The sequence below is a fragment of the Patagioenas fasciata genome, chromosome 14, assembly GCF_037038585.1.
Source record: "Patagioenas fasciata isolate bPatFas1 chromosome 14, bPatFas1.hap1, whole genome shotgun sequence".
Taxonomy (NCBI): domain Eukaryota; kingdom Metazoa; phylum Chordata; class Aves; order Columbiformes; family Columbidae; genus Patagioenas; species Patagioenas fasciata.
The window spans coordinates 16,554,678-16,578,686 of record NC_092533.1 but is presented as its reverse complement, the minus strand read 5'-3'; the positions used below and the strand labels follow the sequence as shown (position 1 = coordinate 16,578,686).

Sequence of the window (24,009 nt, the reverse complement as noted above, 5' to 3'; positions counted from 1 at the left end):
GCTCCTGTCCAGCAGGTCCATGTGTGTCCTGTGCTGAGGACCCAGAGCTGGACCAGCACTGCAAGTGGATTACTGAATCTTACTGCTGAGATATGTGTTGCTTCGAGTTGTAAATAACTCTTCTTTGCTTGTGGTAAAAATGCATATCACACATTTGGATCACTAATTTTCTGCTTGTTTAATGTTCAACTCTTTCTCACAGTAACAGTTCTCTTCTTTTAGGATCATTGTCTGGGCTAACCTAGAAATCTTGCTTCTTTGAGCCTGCTGTCTTAGCTTTCATAAGTTTGCCCGTCATGCATGTCCACTGAGACGTGGAACTCATGTTCCGTGTTCCTAAAAGCCACTCCTTCTCCCCATGCCCACTGTATTCATATGTTAACACTGCATTTCACTGGGCACCCGTGGATTGGCTTGACCACTGGAGTAATGTTGCAGGAGATTTACATATCAAAAAGGGGAACAAATTAGCGCAAGTTGCTCTTGAATTGCAGTGATCTAGGTAGCTCTCCGAATTAACATTCTTCACACAATGGGGCACTTAATGAGTTTGCAGATGGCCTGATTTGATTATTTTGAAGTATAAACCATCCCTTTCTTAAGGTGTTGTGTGATAGGGCTGAATATGATGGTAGTTTACTGCTGGCATAAGAAAGATAGGGGAAGTATTAGAGGGAAGGCAGAGAAAGGAAGATGAGTCTGGGCCATGGAGTGGGAAAGGGCAGCAATGATTGTATGGTGAGCATGTCTCATTTCTGCCACATATTTAAGGCACCGATAAGTGTTGAACAGGTAACGTGTAATTATGAAAGTGTTTTTATCTTAAAATATCACTCAACATAGAGGAAACTATGTCTGAACTTGGGATGGATTCTGAAATGTAGTTGTGTTCTCGTTAGAGTATGAGTCAGGTATCCTCCTTGTTTACTCTGGCAAGCTGTCCTAAAATTACAGTGTGTTCTGTTGAGTAATTCCATGAGCTTGTATTTGGACGTTGTGTGGGCAACTGGTGGGACGGCATTATTGATGCTCGGTTCAAATACCTGCTTGCTTAATTGTTCTACGTATCTGTTCTTGTGTAGAAAACATTAATGACTGTGTAATACTAAGTGCAAGCTTGGAAACAGAATTTTTTATTGTGCATTTTAGTCAACAATTGTGTTTCTACTCTAAACAAACCAAATCCTTATCCTACATTAATTGAAATTACTTCAAAAATAGAACTGAAAGGTATCTTGGGAAATCATTCAGTCGCTCACTGGTGCCCATATAGGTTCATCTATACTGAAGTCATTACTGACAGCTTTTTGAATAACAAGGTAGACAGACTTGTGATGACAAAGATGCTACAGCCTCTTGTGGCAGTCTGCTTTGGTGGTTCACTTTCCAAACGTGTAACATTTTTTAGTATGTAATCTGAGTTGCCTTTGCTATAGTTTAAGAACCTGTTAATTGTAACTTTTACAGTAAACTGTGTTTCATGTAGAATTTATTTGTTATTTCAACTACCTTTTCAGCAAGTTGACCAGATGATTTTTACAATTTTGTCCTATCATCTGTGCAGTTAAAACATGATTATGATACCAAAGTTAAATTATTTTCTGTTTTTTCTAGTATTTTAGATTTAGTAAAAAACTTCAAAAATGTTAAAATTATTTTTCTAACTTGGCAAACAGGTTGAATCATTTATTTTGGACCAAGAGGATCTTGATAACCCAGTACTTAAAACCACGTCGGAGTTATTCTTATCGAGTGCTGCAGAAGGTGCGGACTTGAGAACTGTGGATCCAGAAACACAAGCAAGACTAGAAGCCTTGCTGGAGGCAGCAGGTACTTTCTTTGTATAGTTTGTTTGGGGTTTTTTATTGAACATAACTTGCACATGCATCTGGCAACCTATACATTTTGACCCTAGTGAAGTATTCACAAGTCTGAAATTTTACTGTGATGATGGCACATTGAAACGTGGAAGATGGAAATCAAGTTCATAATTCTTACAGGTGTTAAGGGTGGCTTGGTCCATTCTTTCTGTACATACAGAGTTAGAAAGGTCAACTTGAATTAAATGGTATTTCATTGGCCAGATGAGATTTCATGTGTTGTCCCTCTGGTAACTAAAGGGGAGAGAATGGAAGGAAGTAGACTTGCTAAAATGACATTCTCTTCTGCTGTTTGGGTCAATATATAATTATGAATTCATTACTTCAGAAATTTACAGGTGAAATACTTATTTCTCTGTTTTGACTTTCAGAAAAGTATTTTTCTATTCTATAATTCTGAGATATGACAGTCGGAAAATACACACTTAATGTTCATGTTTTGGAACCAGACTGGATGAAAATACTGCCACTGCATTTGTTACTTCTATAGTGAAAGCTTCGCTAATTTAAGTCTTTCTAAGGTTTGTGACTCAGGTGTTGTAATGGGTTTTATTTGTCAGTTTCAAAATTCCGAGGACAAAGATGTAAAAACCCTGCTTTAAAACACATCCTATTGGGTTATTATGGATGCATACTCAGACTAGTGAGATTGTGCTGAAATGGGAGTTTTCAGACTTTAGCTTTGAACACACTTAAGAGTTAGATAAAATAACGTTAATTGTAGGTGGTTAGATGTGAAGCTGTGTACAGTCTTAAAGGAGATGTTCATTCTGAGGAAGCAAAGGGGCAAGGGCTCCCTTTGCATTTTGATTTTGAAAAAACTCACAACATAGCATAGCTTTTGTCAGGAGAGTGTTGCAGCAGCATGGTTAAAGGTGATTCCCTAAAATTATTCTAAACCTGATAGAACCCTTGAGGACCGAACTTTGCTATCTGGGGGAGATAAACTGTTTCTGGGACACTCCAGACACTAAGAGAATTTGAATAATCTCATCCCTTTTTAAGCATTTTTTAAAATGAAAATCAGTTGCAGTTTATTTCTTGTACCTGATGACCGACTAAACCTGTTGCTGCCTTTACAAATTGTCAATTGAGATGTCTGATGGCTATAGTGTTAAGGGGGCAGGCAGTCTCACGGTGCTTACAAAATGATTTCACGGTGTTTAACAAATCTAGGACGTACCACTGCTTGTGGTAATGCATATGAGAGTGCTTTCTTTGGATTTCTAAGCAGTAGTCGTCCACTTGTCCCCAGGATTAGATGACTTCTTTTTAATCTGAGGTTTCCATGCTTTGATTCCCTGAGTGCTTGGAGAAGGGATGTGGAAAATGGGCAGAACAAAAGGAATCTAGAAAGAAGAGCAAATCAAAAAAGAGAGTGCTTTTATTTGGGGTCTCCAGCGCCCTCTCCAAAAAGACTGAACAAAATAAATGCCTCTTGGTGAATGTGTGAGATCAAAAGACTGAAAACACTTGAGAAAGTCCTCTAGTTAAGCAGTACTTGTCTTTCCCACTACAAATTTGAACACTAAAAATATCGTTAGACTAACCTAAAGGAGGCACTGAGAATCTGGTAGTTTATTAATAAAAACCATAATTTGAAAGTGATTGAAAAAGAAACTAGTGTTTCTGGGAGATGTTCTAAAATCTTCACTGGATTTCTCTGGCTGGTTTGGCTGAAAATCCCCTTTCTAACCGTGGGCTTCTAGGTTTCCATCATGGCAACAAACAAAGCAGCCTAGTGTTGGGACTCTCTATGGTTTGCAGTTTGGCACAGGCAAGTGATTTCTCCTGTTATTTACATTTTAGTCCCTGGCATTAAGGTTAGCTTGCAAATGTAGGTGGCAGAACTATTCCTCAAACTCTTCATTGGGTGAAGAACTGGCTGGAGGGCCAGGCCCAAAGAGTTGTGGTGAATGGAGTCTCATCCAGTTGGTGGCCAGTCACAACTTTTGTTCCCCAGGGCTCAGTACTGGGGCCAGTTCTGTTTAATCTCTTTATCAATGATCTGGACAAGGGGATCGAGTGCACCCTTAGTAAGTCTGCAGCTGACATGAAGCTGGGTGGGAGTGTTGATGTGCTGGAGGGTGGGATGGCCACAGAGAGGGATATGGACCAGCTGGGTTGACGGGCTGAGGCCAATTGTCTGAGCTTCAACAAGGCCAAGTGCCGGGTCCTGCACTTGGGTCATGACAACTCCATGAACGCTAGAGACTTGGGGAAAAGCGGCTGGCAAGTGCCTGGTGAAAAAGGACCTGGGGGTGTTGGTGACAGCGGCTGAATGTGTGCCCAGGTGGCCAAGGTGACCACCAGCATCCTGGCTTGTATCAGGAATAGTGTGGCCAGCAGGACCAGGGCAGTGATTGTCCTCATGTCCTGGGCACTGGTGAGGCCAAAACTCCAATACTGTGTTCAGTTTTGGGACCCTCACGTCAAGAAAGGCCTTGAGGAGCTGGAACGAGTTGAGAGAAGGGAACGGAGCTGGTGAGAGGCTGGAGCACAAGTGTGATGGGAGTGGCTGAGGGACCTGGGGGTTCAGCTGGAGAACAGGAGCTGAGGGGAGACCTTCTGATCTCTGAACTGCCTGAAAGGAGCTTGGAGCCAGGGGGGGTCGGGCTCTGCTCCCCAGGAACAAGCACCAGGAGCAGAAGAAACGGCCTCAAGTTGCTCCAGGAAAGGTTTAGATTGGATATTATGAAACAATTCTCCCGGAAAGAACTGTTGGGCATTGGAACAGGCTGCCCAGGGCAGTGGTGGAGTCACCATCCCTGGAGGGGTTGTGCAGACATATAGATGAGTTTCTTAGGGACATGGTTTAGTGCTGGAGTTAGGTTATGGTTGGAATCAGTCATCTTAAGGGTCTCTTCCAACCTTTAGTCATGGCCTTGTCTTATGTGGTTTCCAGGGTAGCTTGGCCTTTGCTGTGGTGATCCCTTGAGACTTGATCCTAACTTACAACCCAGTGGAAAATCAATCTTGCATTTAGTGTCTCAGATGTCTTACGGTTTCTCACGTGCAAGGTTTGTGGTTGTGTCACTAGGATCTTAATGAGTACGACTTGCAAAACTGGTTTTGCTCATTCTTTATGAATCTTTTAAAGCTCAGATCTCACATGGACATACTGCTTATTAATTCTGGAAGGGAAGTTCTAGCAACTGCAGCCAGATGGGATGTTCTTCAAATTACTTATGCAGAAGTAGTTTTCAACCATTGTACTCTTCAAAATCTGTGGGAGATTTGTTTTTAAGTAGCTGTCTTGATTGGAGAGCCAGTTAGGCCTGCGTATGCAAGTGTAGAGGCCAGGGGTTAGTTGAACTGTTTAAAATGCCTCTATACTTTATATTGACCCATTTTAAAACTACTGGATATTTTTTCACAGTTCGGCTTGTTTATTCTGTTTTCAAGAAGACTTAAAATCTTTTGTGGTTTTGTATGCTGAGGGTGACAGCCTTAAGCAGAATTTCTAGCAAGAGGGTTGTGCCTCACCCCACTGTAACGAAGCAGCAAGTGTGCACATTGTGTACCTATACATGTGTACGCAAACAACAGTTCGAGTCCTTCTGTTTACTACGTTCTCTGAAAACCTTGCTGATTTGCTTTAGTTTGGACAACCATACTTCCTTTTGTACTCTGCTTAAGCAAAGCACAGCCACTTTGTTAATGAAAAACTATCTTTAAACAACTGTCAGTGATTGTATTTCACAAAAAAAATAGTTTTACATTCTGAAGACAGAGAGACTTCACTATTCTAGGACCATCATAAGTGTGAGTTGTTTTCATCCTCAGAAGCTGAAGATACACTAGAACAATTGAATCCTGTTCTTTGGAAGTTAACCTAAAAAACCCCAAGTCTTTTGTATACCTTCCTTCAGTTTGACTCTTGGTAGCAAGGAAGAGATTTGTAAGTAAAATAACCTGTGGAAAGAGAACCATACTGTTTGGAGATACTTCTGTTTATCAAACTGTGATTAAACAGATTCTCAGTATTCTGACAGTGGATTCATGTTCTGCACTGGAAACATTCAGTTCCACTGTTAATTAGGATGCTGTTGATTTCTTAAAATAATATTCCAGTTTTGAAAAATCATGGGTTTTTTTGTGGACCTTCAATAAGGTTGCCTATTAAATATCCTTTTTAGGGGCAGTAGTTGGTCAGTGGAGGATGAGAGCTCTTTGCTGTGTGAATGAATGGCTATAGTGTTCAGAGCTCTTCTTCTCGGTAGGTTCCTCTGTGGGTCCCTCAGCACATGTTCTTAAAAGGGCAAACTTGTCTCCAAAGAATTGGTGAAAGTTTGACAGGTTAAAGCTGTTTTGTTTTCTGGTCCCACCTTTTTGTAGGCATCAGGAGGGGAAAATGCAGTGTGGTCCTCTTTCTGGAGTACAGATTGTTTCTTCAAGAGGATAGAAAAAAGTGTTGGTTGAAGCAAGCAGTCAAAAATTCCAGATGTCCATTTGGTGTATGCAGCACCAGAAGATGGAATTCCACAGAAAGGTGTAAAATGTCAAAATATTGATCCTTGCAGTTAAAATATCCTATTTGTAGTGTTTCGGTATGGTTTTGGTGAGTTTTCTAGGAAGTGACATAGAAAATTAGTGATTACCTGTATCCTTACCAGCAGATATTTTGAGCATGTTCCTTCTCAACCTGCACTTGGCCAACACAACATCAAAAACTAGATGCAGAAGAAAGTGGTAAAGAAACTCTTTGTTTAGCGTTGGAGCACTTGGTCTTCCTGTTGAGTATCTACACAGGGAGGAGTTTTGTTAGGAATGAGTTCTTCAGAGGTCCTACTATTGTTTATAAGAGGTTTGTGAGGAAAATCGGGGTATTTTGGAGAGGAACTGTGTTCAGCCAAAGCTTTGCTCAGTGAAACAGATGTGAATAGTCTGTCCTTATGTTCAAACAGGGGGCAGAGCTATATGCATCCTTTATTTTTCTGTTGAAATACAGGATTAAAGGTGACTAGAGACCCTCTCATAGATGGTTTGGGTGTATTTGAGACTTGGGAGGATTAAATGCAGTGTAAATTGTGAGAAAGAAATGTAGTTTTAAGAAGTGTCTGTTAATCCCGAGTGAATTTCAGCAGTCGGTTCAGGCATGAGGACGTGATGCTGCTCTCTGGAACACTGGTAGAATGAGGTGGGGAGGGAATGGGTCCTGTATTCTGGGACTGTGGAAGCCAAAAAGTGCATGTAATCACCTACTTAGTGGAAATACAGAACACAGGTCAAAATACAAATGGGCCCAGATAAAATCTGCCTGCTTTAGGATAAACCGAGAGGATAGAGTGAGATTCAGCAACTTTGGGTGATGTGACCAAACCCATTCATTATTCACTAACAGCAAGGTTGTTGTGTGGGTTTCTTTGTGTGTGGTTTTTGTTGTCATTGCTCGGGTGGGGTTTGTTTGTTTGTTTTTAGTTAAGATAAAGTAAATTATGTTTGTTTCCCCCAACATTAGGCGGCTTGCGTGTGCCAAGATAGACCTGTGATCCAGCACTCCGGGGGTTCTAAAAGAACAGTACAAAAAATGCACGTCTTGCTTTATCCTACATCAGAGAGACGCCCCGGATGGTGTCAGAGATGGGCTGGATCAATTCTTTGATCAAGTTGTCTATAATTGATAAGATTCATGTGTGAACCTGGTGTTGCTTTTCTTAGGGCTGATGGGTAACTTACGTGTGGTTTAAATGGAGGTAGGCATCTAATCCATTAGAAACTTAACCTCTGAAGGGTTATCCAAGCTCTGCTTCAAACTGGTGAAATTGAGGGCTGCGAAAAATGGACGGTTCATGTTTGTCAGTTTATTGGCTGCATCTCTGTGCTTGTGGAATATAATGTACATTTCTAGATCTGTATGCGTGTTCTTGAATAAAAAAGAAGATAAGTACGAGGGGGAGTCTGAGAGAGGATTGCTGGAATTTGAGCCGAGATGGAACTTCATTGTAAAAATGCTGCAATATCAAATTTGAAGTGTGTTTAGCTGCCATCGATGTGGCAGAAGCCTTACCTTAGTCCAGCTATTTTGACTGATTATTTTTTTTTTATACCAAGAAAGGCTTTTCACTCTAATTTGACCTGATCTGAAATACTTGGTGTTATATGGATGCAGCATACAGATCAAACGAGAGAAAGAGTTTTCATTCAGAAGTCCAAACAGGCTTCTTTTTGGGTGTTTCTCTAGAGATCAAAGCTGTACTACTACTAAAATTGCCACTGTGTTGATAACTGGAAAACTTTTGCCTTTCGAGATATTGGCACATTACAGTGACTTGCTCATTTTCTTTCTTCACCATCTAAAGATTCAGAGTGGGAAGAAATATATGGTATGTGAAACATACACGTGTTGTGCTTTTGAGTAAGTTGGATAAACTGTCTGAATTTTGTGCATGTACTTGAGTTATTAATATTCTGTTTCTCTGAGGTTTTGCATGATTTCGATATATTTTTTCTAATCTAGTAGGCCTTTAGATGAGAACAGATCAAGTCTAATCCTGCTCTTATTCAAATTAACTTCCATTCTTTGAAAGTGCATTAAATGTACCAGCTTCATATTTTTTGGCTTTCTTTCAGTTGGATTTTGCTGTGAAGAACAGTTCCATTGTCATAACACTTAAATTGATGCTTTTAGGTATCAGACAGCTAAGTTATCTTACCAGATTTGAACTGTAGTGCTTTTGGAATACTTTGGCAAATCAGATAGTTCTGAGATTTTAACTTTTCTTCTGCAGGGACGGGGAGTGGGAAGAGATAAGAAAAACGTTACAAGTTTTAATTTGTAAAGTATTAAAATTGGCCAGGGTACTCCTCAAGCTCTTGTCTGCATATTTATATATATCTATATATATCTGTCTATGTATAGAACTCAGAGGTCACTGTTAATCAACCAGTGCTTTATGACCATACTGTAAGCAACTTGTGCAATTCTCCTTTTAACACAATTTTTTTTCAAAGTCCAAACTATTTGACTTCTGCCATCTTTTATTTTTCACGCGAGTTGAATTCTTCTGCAAGATCAAATCCCCTTTGCTCTCCTGTTCCAATCTGAGGATATTCCTGGATAAAATCAATTTTCCATTCGGGATTGTTTTCAGGACTTCTTGTTATGTTGGTGCTTGGAGTCGCCTCAGCCAAAGAAGGAAAGCAGGGAGGGTTTCAACAGGAGAAAAGCCGTGGTGCTTAATTGACAGTGTGACATAACGCCTGAATAGAGATGGAATTTCACCTGTACCAAGGGGAGAGCCTATTCTGTGGGTTTGGTTTGGTTTTTTGTTGGTTTTTTACCACATCCATCAAAGGCTTTGCAGTGGGTGCAGGAGCTTGTGCTGCTTTGCGCTGTCCTGGGGGCTGGGAGCCAGGTTGGGGACAAGGGCTCTTGGTTGGTGACAGTACCTTGAAGGAAGTTTTTCTTTTGGTTGTCTTGAGATTTGTGCTAGGGTTGGTAAATCGAGATCTTGCATGGTAATGCTGCAGGAAAGCTGGTTATGTGGGTCTGTGATGTTAATCAGTTACAGGAAAAATAATAGAACACTAGCTCAAGGCACAGGTCACCCAAAACTAGTGTCTGGTAAATACTGCTGTTGACTCCAGTGTCTTACCACAGAATGTCTCTTATTTGAGTGTGGTACAGTATTTTTTCTGTGTTCTTTTCTTTCATTCTTGTGCATGCTTTATCTAAACAGATGGCTACTGGTATGATGCTTGCTTTGTGATGCTTGTGTAAGAGGAGAGCATAGATGTTAACCTTGTGAAATTCCCATGTAACCTCAGCTGGGTGTTCCTGCTCCGGTGGGGGGATTGCACTGGATGAGCTTTCCAGGTCCCTTCCGATCCCTGACATTCTGTGTTTTGTGTGATTCTGTGAAATGAAGCAGCTACTATACTTGGAAGTTCAAGCTGATCCAAAGGTAACTCTTCTTCCCTAAGCACATCGGCGGAGTGAGGAGGTAGGGTAGCCTGTGCCTCTTGCTTGTGTCTCCTGCAAGGAGAGTCTATTAGTAGTTCATTTAAAAAACTCAGTTACACAGACTTGAGTTTTAAGCTTGCATTTTTTTGTTTTCTGCATTTGTCAGTCATGTAGTTTCCTTAGCACATGATAAAAGCAGAGTTTAGAAGTGATCAGAGCAGTGTTTGAACATCAGGTGAATACTTGATAATCAGACCTGAATCTCCTCGCTCAGAGTTCCCTTTTTGGATGTTCTGTAACTTAATGGCAAAGAGTGGTGGCGGTACCCAGTGCCAGCCACTGAGCTCCACACTGGACAGGCTGGTAGGTCAGGTTGGTAATCTGAACGTGTCCACCCATTTCGGGGTCTGACTGGAGGTATTAACTGGGAGAGTTAACGTAATTATACTGGGAGCAGGGCTCTTGCTACCTGTTTATGTAAGGGCTGTTGAAAGCGTCTGGTTTGCATGGCGTGCTGAGCATCGCTGCACACATGAGAGGAATTAACTGAGCTCTTGTTGGCAGACCTGCAACACATTGTTCTTTTACCAGTTCTATGGTGCTGTTAGGGTTTGTTTGGTCTTGAGTGTCAGAAACAACAGATTATACTGAGTCATGAATACTTTATATGGTGTAACAGGTAAATCTGTTGCCTTTCTCAGTTAATAGCTTACTTTTGATAAAATATTACTATTGTATACTTAAGAAGTAATTACAATAAACACGTTTCTAGGAAAAGAAATGATAATATAATATAATATATGCATAGTGTAAATGATCAAATTTTGCTTATTTCTGGAAATTCAAGCTAGTTTTCACCACATTAAATAGAATTATGTAAAATATACTGCCACTCATCTTTGATTCTACTTATGGAAGCAAGTAGCTTTTTTTTGCAATGGGGCACCTTCATTGCCTGTTGTAATTTATTTTCTGCCTTTTTAAATGTTACTTGGAAAGCTAAGAAATTTGAAAGAACTTATGTTTGAAAGAACTTAAATATCTTAATGTACTACAGCTTGTTTGAAATAATTTTGCACAAAATGGAGTTCATATTCTTTGTGAGTTCGATGTATTAAAATACTTGAGGATTCAACATATACTAGGAAACTTTTTTAAAAATAAATGATTGTATTACATAAATTTATCCTCACATCCATCAAGAAAATACTTGCTGTGGGAACAAAAGGCACAGTGCAGTTCGGTAATTAATTTTCCCCTGTGTAAGAAAGCATTATCTCTAAACCAGCAATTACTAACTTATCATTTAGCCGTCACCTTTTTCTCAAATTCTCTGCAGCTTCTTAGAACCCTTTCAAAACTAGGCCTGAAAGCTCAGTAGATGTAGTTTTCTCTCCTCTCCCTTCTCCCCAGGCAGATCCAGCTGTGCTCGTGCCGTTCCAGACGGGTGGCTTTGAGAACTGGTTAGACAGTGTCTGCGATGCCGGGAGCTCCGCACACTGAGCCACCGCAGCATGAGAACAGGATCAGTCCTCAGTGTTCTGTGCTGAAATGCGAAACTTGGGGGCCAAAGGGGCACCAAGCTGCTTTGGAAGAGCTTCACCAAGGAAGAGAGTTGTCACAGTAAAGCAGTTGGTGTTTTTTCAAGTGAAATTACTTTGGCTGCTTGTTTTATTCATCAGTCCATTGTTCCCTTTCTCATTGCAGCCATCCCCAGAACCAGCTTGCAGACTGTTTAGGGCTATGAGGCTGGTAAAGGTTTGGAGGGGAAGCCATATGAGGAGCAGCTGAAGTCCCTGGGTTTGTTCAGCTGGAGCAGAGGAGACTGAGGGCAGAGCTCATGGGGCTGCAGGTTCCTCAGCAGGGGAGCAGGAGGGGCAGGGCTGAGCTCTTGTCTCTGTGACAGGGACAGAACCCAGGGAATGGCAGAAGATGTGCCAGGGAGGGTCAGTGGGACATGAGGAAAAGGTTCTTCACCCAGAGGTGCTGGACACTGAACAGGCTCCCAGGGAGGTGTCACGGCCCAACCTGACAGTGTTCAAGAAGAGACTGGACAACGTCCTCAGACACACGGGGTGACCTGTGGACTGTCCTGTGCAGGGACAGGAGTTGGACTCCATGATCCTCGTGGGTCCCTTCCAGCTCTGGACATTTGATGATTCTATGATTCTACTGTTACCTTTCTCAGTTCTTTTTTTGTTTCGGTTAAATAACATCAAATCTTTCTCTGCTCTTAACTTATGTTTAGACTTCAATCTACTCTTGTTCTCCTCTGGAGCCTCTCTGTGACCTCTGTACTTTGTAGCTTCTTACCCCAGATTAAGCATATTACTCAAGTTGAGCTCTATTGATGCACAAAGAGTAGGAGTGTTATTTCATCTGTCCTGCAAGCTGTGCTTTTGTTTATACATCTCAGTTTGTTGTCTGCCTTTTGCAGCAGAAATGTTGGTTTTCAAGTTGAATTTGACTTCAAATCTACCAATACTTTTCTGAAGAACTGCTGCCTGAACAAATTCTGTATTTGTGCAGCTGATTATTCCTGTGTGCATAAATGTATACGTCTCTCTCTATATCTATATATCTATATTTACTGACACTCCTGTTTGGATATGTCCTTCAGAAAAACTTCTTAAATCTAAATTGTTATAAAGGCTACAATTCTGTCTTTGCTTTCAAAGAATTATGTAGCTTTCGAGTAACAGAGGAAGGCCACAGTGAGCAAGAATATTCTAAGCAACCTGGCCAATAACCAACCAAAGTTCACTTTGCCTTGTATTGCCAAAACCAAGCAAGCAGCATGTTTGGAAGTCTCCAGAGGAGGAGGAGTATGTAGGAAGATCTAATAATGTAAAGTGGAGCAGCTTGCAGTGTGGCCGTGCTTTTTGGTTGTTAGCCTTCTCTAATCATGAGCACACCCAGTGGCTGATCTTCCAAGCCTGTAGAGACAGAATAAGAGGTGGAACAACTTCATGCAGGTAAGAGCAAAGACGTTTTTTAGTAACATCTTAACTGGATTCACTTTTCCATAGTCGTTATTTGAAGCGACTCTATCCAGAAGCTGTTGGATTAGTACTTAATTTCTCTCTGCATTGTGTGCCGAGGAAGCCCAGTACAGCTTGTGCTCTGTGGTGCTACGTGTTGGATTTTGTGACCTCCGAGGGGCTAAAACTCTGTCTGAAAAAGCAGAGCTTCAGAGGCGTGGACCGAGGTGAAAGAGCATCTCTTGTCACACGTGCATCCTCTTCCCTTTTTGTTTTTGAACTTTAGGAGGATGCCCCCAAAAATAAAAAGATGTGACGGTAAGAATCCCCCGGACTGTTCTGATAGAGGGGTGTTTTCTCTAATGTGTAACAGTAGATGGGTGTGCTCTTTATTCAAGTTGTGTTGTGGTAAAATAAAATCATCTTCCTTCCAAAGACTGTAGCATCCTGATTTTTCATTGTTTTGTACTCTGCAATCTACTCTGGCATTCCCAGAGATCTCATTTTCAGGATACACAGCATGTATGTAATGACAGTACACTGAAAGGCTGTGGATCTTCGGCAGAGCAGAGATTTTATGACTAGTTTCTCAAATGTTCAGTTGGAAACATGGATACACACTAGTCCATGCTATATACCATTACAGTAGTGATTTCTGTTTTGAAGCAGTGGCACGCTTGGTCAGCCTCTGAAAATACTTCAGTATTTTTGACTTGTTTTGCCATACTTCATTGGCATAAACTTGGGTCTAAAAGTCCATGTGCTTTTGTATTAAGTTGGTGCCATTACTGGCCCTCAAACTCTGCTCTCAGTTCTTCACTTGAAAATGCAGAAGTATTTGCAATTTTTTTTCCCCATTTCGTGATTCAGGAAGGCAACTGCAGCCCATTTGGACTGAGTTTCCCCCTGAATGCTAGAAATTTGGAGAAAAGAGTTCAAGCGTGCTGTTTGCCTATAAATAGCACTCAAAGGTTATTTCAGTTTTCTTCCTGCATCCCTGTTGTGCACGGGGGTCACATCCTGGTGTTAGTCTCCACAGGAGTATGATGCTTCTCCTCCATGATTCTCAGGTTACTCAAAAAGCAGAAAGTAATTCTGCTCTTTTCTCCTTCTGCCACCCAATAGGAGAAAGTGTCTGTGAAGTAACTTATCTTCAAAGGTCAGAACCCCTACAGTAGATAGGACTTTAAATATTTCGCTCAGAATGCTAAAAGTCAAGACGAGGAACTTTGTGCATCGTCTTCAGCATGAATAGTTGTTTTTTTCTTTCTCTTGCCATTTCTCAGGGATGTGTGAGGTTTTTCTTTGCTCTTTACCCTCCCACAATGGATGGCACCATTTCCATGTTCCATGTTCCTCATTCCCACGTTTCAGCAGCAGGCTCAGCTCTTTGAGGTGCATCTGTCACATTCCTGGAGACAAGCACTTCACAGAATCCCAGAATGTCAGGGGTTGGAAGGGACCTGGAAAGCTCATCCAGTGCAATCCCCCCGCCGGAGCAGGAACACCCAGCTGAGGTTCCACAGGAAGGTGTGCAGGAATTGTCAGACTTGAAATGAGGAAATACTAGTTTTTATCTGTAAGACATGAAAGGAAGAACCAGGAATTAAAGAGTAATTGCCTACTGTTAGCCTCAGTATTTTTCTGTAAAATAAGGAAATAAATCTTGTAAATTTTTGCATATTTGATGTCGTGAAGTGATTTATTTTGAAGCTTTCCTTACAAAGCTCACAATTTCTGCTTCTGGTTCATTTACAAAGTCGTGGCCTTTACAGTTGTGTGGCTAAATATTGTAAGCACTACAATCTCAATTTAAATACAATAAATTCCCCAGGAGTGACTTAGAGTTTTAATACTACTTTGTCTAAGCAACCAGAAGCAATCTGTTTCTTTTTCTCTCGATCTCTAGCCTGGATGCTTCCTTGAAATACAGGAGTGTCAGAGCTGATGTCCAGACTCTGAATTTGGAGCCTGGCTCCTTTGATTCTTGCTGGGAGGCTCCGTAAATGACACCAGTTGCTGCATGTTGCTTTAGCGCTGTCCGCTGTCGTTCCAGTCCGGTTGATGTGCTGGTATGTGTGTGTGTGTGCTCTCACGCCTCGTTTGCCGAGCAGGTGACTGCTCAGCTCTAGGGGAGATGTGCTGAGTCTGCTGGTTGAGCCTGCGTCGCTTTAAAAGCTAAACAAAGCCAGGCAAACAATTCAGCTTGTGGCTGAAGTTTTCCCTTAGCTAATCACAGTAACACTGGTGAACCTGATATAACCAGAAGAGCATTTTTTTTTAAGTGCATAAATGTACTCAAATAGTTGCTGATGCTGCGGCCCTAGAAAAGATGTTGCAGGAGGAGGTGGTGAGGGAGGGAAGAGAAGGCTGGCGATGGAAAAGGCGTCAGGCAACCAAGTACTTTACTGCGATTTTGCTGCCATGGAAAATGTTTCTGGCTGTGTATTGCTGGTTTTTATTTATGGTAAGGGTGAAAAAAACCCTAAAGAAATCCCTGACTTGGTAATTCAAAAACGAAGTAATAAGCTCCTATTTAACTGCAATATAAAGTACCTCCCATTTAATCCTAGAGAAGCATCAAAACTAATTCACGTCCAGAGCAAGACTGATGGATCCCTATGAGGAGGAATTCAAGTAAAGGGGGTAAGAGGCCAGTGTGGATGAGTAAGGAGCTCCAGTCAAAACTCAGGTGGAGGAAGAATGTTTATGTAATGTGCATTAAGAAAAAGAGAAAGACCACCTAGGAGGAATATAAGGAGGCTGTTAGAGTATGCAGGGATGCGGTGAGGAAGGCCAAGATCCACCTGGAAGTAAATCTGGCCAGGGTGTCAAGGACAAGAAGGACCTGAAGTACATCAGCAGCAAAAGGAAGGTTAGGGAAAAGGTAGGTCTGCTGCTGAACAAGGAGCGTGTCCTGGTGACAGATAATACAAAGAAGGCAGAGTTACCGAATGCCTTCTTTGCTTCCATCTTACTGCTAAAACTGTTCCTCAGGTATCCCAGGCCCTAGAGATAGAAGAGAGAATCGGACAAAAGCAAGACTTTCCCTTGGTCGAAGAAGATCAGATTAGAGATGATTTAGACAAACTGGACATGCATAAATTCGTGGGCCCCAATGGGACGCACCCAGGAGTGCTGAGAGAGTTGACAAATGTTGTTGCTAAGCCATTCTCCATCATCTTTGAAAGGTCTTGGAGAACAGGAGAGGTGCCTGAGGACTGGAAAAAGCCAACGTCACTCCAGTCTTCCAAAAGGGCAAGAAGGATGACCCAGGAAACTACAGGCCGATCAGCATCACCTCCATCCCTGCAAAGGTGATGGAGCAGCTCATTCTGAATGTCATCTCCAAGCATGTGGAGGAAGAGAAGATTATCAGAAGTCAGCATGGGTGCACCAAAGGGAAATCATGTTTGACCAACCTGACAACCTTCTGTGATGGTACGACTGGCTGGGTAGATGAGGGAAGAGCAGCGGACATTGTCTACCTTGACTTCCGCAAGGCTTTTGACACCGTCCCTCACAACCTCCTCATAGACAAGCTCAGGAAGTGCGGGCTGGATGAATGCATGGTGAGATGGGTCATGAACTGGCTGGATGGCAGAGCTCAGAGGGTTGTGATCAATGGTGCAGAGTCTGGTTGGAGGCCGGTAGTTAATGGGGTTCCCCAGAGGTCAGTAGTGGATCCAGTCCTGTTCAACCTGTTCATCAATGACCTGGATGAGGAGACTGAGTTGCACCCTCAGCAAGTTTGCTGATGACACCAAACTGGAAGGAAGGGCTGAGACACCAGAGGTTGTGCTGCCATCCAGCGAGACCTGGACAGGCTGGAGGACTGAGCAGAGAAGAACCTGATGAAGTTTAACAAGGGCAAGTGTAGGGTCCTGCACCTGGGGAGGGATAACCCCCGGCACCAGCACAGGTTGGGGGTGGACCTGCTGGAAAGCAGCTCTGCAGGAAAGGACCTGGGCGTTCTGGTTGACAACAGGTTGACCATGAGTCAGCAATGTGCCCTTGTGGCCAAGAGGCCAACGGTACCTGGGGTGCATGAAGAAGAGTGTGAGCAGCAGGTTGAGGGAGGTAAATCTTACCCCTCTGCTCTGCCCTGGGGACGCCACATCTGCAGTTCTGGGTCCAGTTCTGGGCTCCCCAGTTTAAGGACAAGTAATTACTGGAGAGAGTCCAGTGCTGGGACACGAAGATGCTGAGAGGCCTAAACCAACTTACTGGGTTGCACCTGTTCCAGGGTTAGAGAGAGTTCTTGACAAGTAATAGCTTTGTCTGACGCTTTTCCATTGCAGTTCTTGCCTAGCAGTCTCTAAGGGTGTCGGTCGGGCTTTTGGTGGTTTGTTTTTTACTTTTGCTCTTAACTCATAATGAGTAAACAGCAGCTTTGTCCTTCTCCAAGGCCAGGTTCAAATATCTGTGCTTGCATTTGATGTGTCTTGCAAACCAAAACTCAAATTGTTAGAATGAACCGCTTTGCAGGAATCTCTGTTGGCACACATTGAAAAGATCTAGTTTAGCTTAATCTCTTTTGCCCTACAGTTTACTTTTTTAAAAAAACTAGGTTCGTTGAAGAAACTAAACTCACTAGATTTTGGACCAAGGCTTAATGCTTCCAAAGATACTTGAAAACCCCCCAAAAAACAGAACAAACCAAAAAACTCCAATAACCCAAAACCCAAAGAAAAAGGAGAGAATGAGCGAATACTCTAGACCAACCTAGACAACTTCAACATTAATGCCTGTTCATAATTGCGTTAAAATTTACTTCTCTGCTAGAGGAAATACGGCCACTTTCTTGATTATAATTCTTCGGGCTTTGTGTTGCACTACGAGCTCTCTCGTATTCTCCCCTGAGCTTCAGTTGGCTTTATTTAAAGCAATTCAACCACTGAATTGCTTTTAAATGAGGACTGTGACAGAACTGGTAGGTTTTTTTACTGTATTATTGCATGTAATTGTAGCAACTGCTTTAAAGCATGTGGTAATCCAAGAGGCAGATACCTTTTCCAGACGCTTATCTGCAGTGAGATGGGTGAAAAAGCTGTTTGTTGATGATGAGATATATCTACAGCTATGACACAGGAGTAATTAATGATGCTTCCATTTTAGCTACATTTAATATATATGGGATCAAAGTACATTTGATTGAGTGATCAGCATCACTTTATGCACATATAGGATGAATGTGATGTGTCTGCAGGTCCTGGCTCCTGTAAAGGAGTATCTGGGAACTTGTCACCTTGTAGTAGGCAAATGCTCTTTTGCTACAGATTTATTTAGAACAAAATCTTGAAAAACAGAAAGGTTGGGTTTCTTTATAAAGACACTTGATTAGGAAACATAAAGATTTGCACATTCCGTGTGAATGGCCAAGCGGAAGGTGTGTAACGTGGATGAGGTATTCTAGTGGCTATTTGCAGTTGCCATCAGGCAGGAATCTTCTGTTCCTGGCCGCACAGTTCTCTCTCATCTCGCCAGGTCTGGCTAGAAAGACCCTTTGCTGGTCAAATGAGTCTTGCTGTGCTGCTACAAAGCTCCTTCTTCTTTACCTGTGACTGGATGGGGTTGGTGGGAGCACCTGGGGAAACCTGGGGAGCAGCCAAATATTAGATCAGCACACAAGAGCTCATGTTATTTCAGCTTTAGAAAAGGTGACTCAGTTTTCACGCAATGGGAGAAAAGCAGTGCCTAGTGAAAGCTTGAAAAATTCAAACTGATTTATTTTTTTTCAAAAAATAGAGTTATGCTGTAGCAGTCTGTCATGGTCAGGAATTTAAATAAGGTGTAAAGTATGAGGAGATAGTTACAGATAACTTTCCTGGTCCCCTTCCAGCTCAGGGCATTCTGTGATTCTGTGATTACACAAGAAAGGCCTTGAGGTGCTGGAGCGAGTTGAGAGAAAGGAACGGAGCTGGTGAGGGGCTGGAGCACAAGTGTGATGGGAGCGGCTGAGGGACCTGGGGGTTCAGCTGGAGAACAGGAGCTGAGGGGAGACCTTCTGATCTCTGAACTGCCTGAAAGGAGCTTGGAGCCAGGGGGGGTCGGGCTCTGCTCCCCAGGAACAAGCACCAGGAGCAGAGGAAACGGCCTCAAGTTGCACCAGAGGAGGCTGGGGTTGGATCTGGGAACAGTTTCTTCCCCAAAGGGCTGTGGGGGATTGGAACAGGCTGCCCAGGGCAGTGCTGGAGTCACCATCCCTGGAGGGGTTTAAAAAATGGGTATATGAGGTTCTCAGGGACATGGTTTAGGGGTGGACTTGGCAATGTTGGGTTAACAATTGGACTCGATGATTTTGAGGGTCTCTTCCAACCAAAATGTTTCTATGATTTTGAAATATCTGAGCACACTGATATAAAAGCAGATGATCCCAAAAAGGAACCCTTGTCATCAAAATGTTACCAAAATAACAATAAGAACTAATTGTAGCTGGAGAAGTACTCCTAGCTATTGATTCTGAAAAAAATCTCACTGCTACTTTTGCCATACTGGAAAGCAGAGAGAGAGATTTCGTTGAGATTTCTGGCTCCTCTTCTGGTAACTACATTGCAGTATATGTAAATGTGAATATAATATTAAGAGTTTGCGGTGTCAAACAAGTGAAAAATCAGACGCTGGGTTTAGCAGCAATTTTCTCCGAGGGCTTGTGTATGTTATGATGACCTTTTAGGTTTTTTCAGACATCCCCTTACACTTGAGGCTGTTGCTCAAGTAGGTGAGTTCCTATTGTTTTCAGGAGTGGGGATATGTGAAGGAAGGGATATTTTAAGGTTAAGACCATGAAATACATCCCAGGGAAAAAAAAAAAATCATATTTCTGCCTTGTCCAGAAAATGCTTAGCAGATGAACATTGTTTTTCAGATAACACTGAAAATGTCATTTTGGAGTGTGATAGTTTGCTGTCACAAATCTGATTTGTAGAAATTGAAAACTCGGCTGCTCTGGAAATATGTGAGGAACTGTGATGGTGACATATGAAGTATTGTAAAATGCTAATTACTCAAAAAAACCCACCGAACACCCAAGCTGTAGCTCTTAATTTCATGCTAGATGAGTCTTATTTAGCATGCCCAAGAATCAGTTGAGAAGAAGAGAGATAAAAATTGCAGCCAGTGAGTTCCGTTTCTGGTATTTACTAAGAAATGCTGCTACTCCTCTGTGGATACACTGGGGTAAAGGATGGCAGCATTAGGAAGTTGGGGAATGACCTATTAGAGAGCAGTGTAGGGGAAAGGGACCTGGGGGTCCTGAGGACAGCAGGGTGACCATGAGCCAGCACTGGGCCCTTGTGGCCAGGAAGGCCAATGGTACCTGGGGTGGATTAGAAGGGGGTGGTCAGTAGGTCAGAGAGGTTCTCCTGCCCCTCTGCTCTGCCCTGGGGAGACCACACCTGGAATATTGTGTCCAGTTGTGGCCCCTCAGCTCCAGAAGGACAGGGAACTGCTGGAGAGAGTCCAGCGCAGCCACCAAGATGCTGAAGGGAGTGGAGCATCTCCCGTGTGAGGAAAGGCTGAGGGAGCTGGGGCTCTGGAGCTGGAGAAGAGGAGACTGAGGGGTGACCTCATTAATGCTTACAGATATATAAAGGGTGAGTGTCAGGAGGATGGAGCCAGGCTCTTCTCGGTGACAACCAGTGATAGGACAAGGGGTAATCGGTGCAAACTGGAACACAAGAGGTTCCACTGAAATTTGAGAAGAAACTTGTTCCTGGTGAGGGTGTCAGAGCCTGGCCCAGGCTGCCCAGGGAGGTTGTGGAGTCTCCTTCTCTGCAGACATTCAAACCCGCCTGGACACCTTCCTGTGGAACCTCAGCTGGGTGTTTCTGCTCCATGGGGGGATTGCACTGGATGAGCTTTCCAGGTCCCTTCCAGTCCCTGACATTCTGGGATTCTGTGAAGGTTCATGGCTTGTGTTGGCTGCACGTGAGGTGATCAGGTTGGCCCGTATGTATGTTTGAAGGAATCCCATGAGACAGCAACAGCCGAGTGTTTTAAAGGTTTCTAGAGTGAGATTTAGTTTGAGCGTAACAGTGGTGATCTGCTCACCAATTGTGTCACAATGATGCTTCATTTACCTTATTGCATCATCTGTTTCCAGCAAGTGCTGAACTTTTTTTTAACCTGAAGAAGGTGGTGGGAAAACTTTGGACTTCAGATCTAGTTCTGTATGAAAGAATCCTGTCTAGGTGATACATTTTGCAGTGAGGAAACAAACATGACGTCTTGCTGAAGACTTACAGTTTTGAGTTCCTCTCAAAATCTGGCACTTGCAGGTGAGGAGCAGTCAACAGAAAACTCGGTGCTGGTCTGCAGATTTTTATGTCTTAACTAGAAGCTGACATCTTACTGAGGCACTGTTTTGAACTATTATGGCTTTGGGGTAGGGGTGTGTTTGTGTTTAAATATTCATTGGGGTTTATCTTAGAAAGTGCTTTTGGGGCAGAAGACAACCAATATTTTTGATATATTACATTGGCTTTGTAATACCCTGAACTTTCACAGGCTGATAGGTTTACTACTAAAACCAACAGAAAACAGCCAAGGAGCTGAATCTCTTTGGCAACAAGTAAACTTCGGGCTTCCCATTTCGATCTGGGAATGTCACTGTGTTGAAATCTGGTAAACGCAGAATACAATTAGAAGGGACGTTCTCCTACTCTGGGTTTTCCATTTGGTTTTATAAGGTGATAAATCATCTGCTGCTGATAAATCATCTGCTGAGCTCACTGTGCAAGAGGAGTTCCTTGCTTTGTGAAGATGGAGGAGCGAGCCAGGGCAGCAGGTGTGGGACTGCAGGGACCTTGAGTCCTGCTCCCCGGGGAACGGCACTGCCTTGACACAGCTTGATTTTTAATCAGTGTGGTAATGAAGAATGATGCTAGCTTTCCAGAAGTATTACCGGGTGATACTAGTTGAGGTTCAAAAACTTTGGAAGGTGCTTTTGTAGAGCCCTCTGTATTTGTTGGAAAGGAAAAATCTGGTTATGTTATGGCTGATTGTAAGATAAATCAGTCAGGCACTGTACTTTGCCCTAATAAAGAGGGAGCTATGGGAGCACAAAAATTAGATCTGTAAACTCAGCATATGTGCCATTTAGTTCACTCGAATAATCCAGCCCTGCTGTATTTGAGAGAGTGTTGTGAATTCTAACAAGAAGTTTAGTTATGGTCAGCTGAGTCACAGTTTAAGCATATAGACAATATATAGACACAATCGCAGAGAGCATGTATATAATTGGACTTCTTTCCTGCTGCTGCCTGACGGAGATGGGCTGGGGAACTACTTTAGTCTGAATGAGGATTGAGCAGGCCTTTGAAAACATGATCAATATGTGTCACCGTAACTTTGATTTGCATTCACATCTGTCTTTTGGGAAAAACCCTTTCTGCTAAATAGTGATGAAGGTTTCCTCTCTTGGAGTATTACACAGTTCAGAAAGATTTGGGAAGAGTCGGGATCAGGAAGGGGGGACCTAAGCATGATATTTTCTTCTTCAAAATCATTATTGGTGTTTAAAAAGATTCTTATTATCTATGAAACTGCACGCTGATTTAAGCATTAATGGGTAATCTCGTACATAAAGGCACTGTAGTGTGTGATAATCTGTTACGGAGTGATGAGAAAGGGTGTTGCCAAGTGGTTTAGGTATCTTTTGGAGGATGTGCCAGACGATAATCAAAGTGCTCTTGGACTGGGATGACAGGGTGAGATGATAAGCAAATTTGTTGCAACACAGAAGTATGTGGCATTTTGAATTTGTGAGAATTCAAGAACTTTGAAAGTGTTACCGTTCAAAGTTCATTATTCTTCTGAATAAAGTGAAAGATGAGGTAAAAAAAAAATATGGTAACAGGGTGTTTGCTACCAATGTATTTATTAAGGACAGGTATGGCAGGAGGACGCTTGTGTGGTATGAAATTGGTGTCAAAATATGAGGTTTTTAAAGGCAAAGGAGAACCAGCTATTCCTGAACCTGGTTGATGTCATTATACAAATAACGTTAGCAATTAAATGTAGGCAGTTAAGGCAAAATACAGTGTCTGGAGTAATTAGTTGGGGGTGTGGTGGGTGTTTGTTTTGTTGTGTCATGCTTTGGTTTTTTTGTGTGTGTTTTTAAAAGATATGGGTATTCCAGATTCAAAATCTTAACAGATTACAGTGCAGCTTTTTGTGCATCCTCAGATTAAAATCCCGAAAGTCTCTCTTCACACGTGGTCCTTGGTGCTGCATTAGATGTGATTAGGCTCTGTAAATATTGTGTGACTTCTTCAGCCTTACCAGAATCATAAGGAATTGAATTATGGCATGCTTAATAAAGAGAACTTGAACCTTGAACTGCTTTAATGAAGAAATCTGTTTTTAAAGCCGAATGTATACCCCAAATCCCGATGACATAGCTCCATCTGTACTCTGACTTCAAACAGTTATTTTTCCTAACACAGCAAGTAAACCTTCCCTTGTAACTTTAACTTAGTGTGAATTACCTTTTTTTAACAACACATTATCTTAAACTTCTCAAAAGCGTATGAATTTTGGCAAGATTACTACACTGAATGAGTTATTAGTATTTTTCTAATTACTGTATACAAAGAGCACTACTCAACATGTGCTTTCTTCCTTGAGGGCTTTAGTCTGAGTGATGAGTATGCAATAAAACACCTTTCAATATTTAAAATATATTAAATAAATTGTAAATATATTATGTCCTTCATTCTGATGTTGTAAATTAGATATCTTGATGCAGAAACAGTGAAACTTGAAAATGGTTATTCCTTGTAATTTGTTTGGCTTTGAGCTTCTTTTTTACAAGAAAACATAGAGCCAGCACAATTCATTCTCACTTTAGATGGGCTGAAATGATTTGTGTCGCATCCTTGCTGAAATCTCTTTTGCAAGACTCAAATCGGTCTTTCCGTTGCTTCGCGATCTCGTAATCAGCAGGACCCAGGTTTGTTTTGTTTTGTGGTGTGGGAGTGTGGTTTTGGTTTTGTTTTTCTTCACAGCTGGGCTGTACTAGAAAACTAGGGAGACAAAACTGGCAGTGAGGGTGCTCTTGGCATCTTCTATCATTGCCAATCCCAGTTGCTTCCCAGCGTGCCTCCTAATTTGAGCTACTTGTTCAGGGCAACTCAAATTTTGCAAACCTTGCTTAGGCATTGAACATGGGCAGCAGGTTGGAGCTGACATGGTGTTTTCCTGGGTTTGCTGGAAGATCAGTGTGGATCTTGGTGAGTGT

At 42.2% G+C, this 24,009-nt stretch overlaps 1 protein-coding gene across 10 annotated transcripts in view; it reads left to right on the top strand.

Annotated features, from left to right (window-relative positions):
• Positions 1–24,009, top strand: part of ANKHD1 (ankyrin repeat and KH domain containing 1) — a 115,445-nt gene that overhangs the window by 13,603 nt on the left and 77,833 nt on the right. For all 10 annotated transcript variants that reach the window (XM_071814838.1, XM_071814837.1, XM_071814835.1 and 7 more), the window contains exon 2: positions 1,677–1,830. In XM_071814838.1, the coding sequence (XP_071670939.1) occupies positions 1,677–1,830 (154 nt within the window). The remainder of the gene's footprint in view (positions 1–1,676; positions 1,831–24,009) is intronic.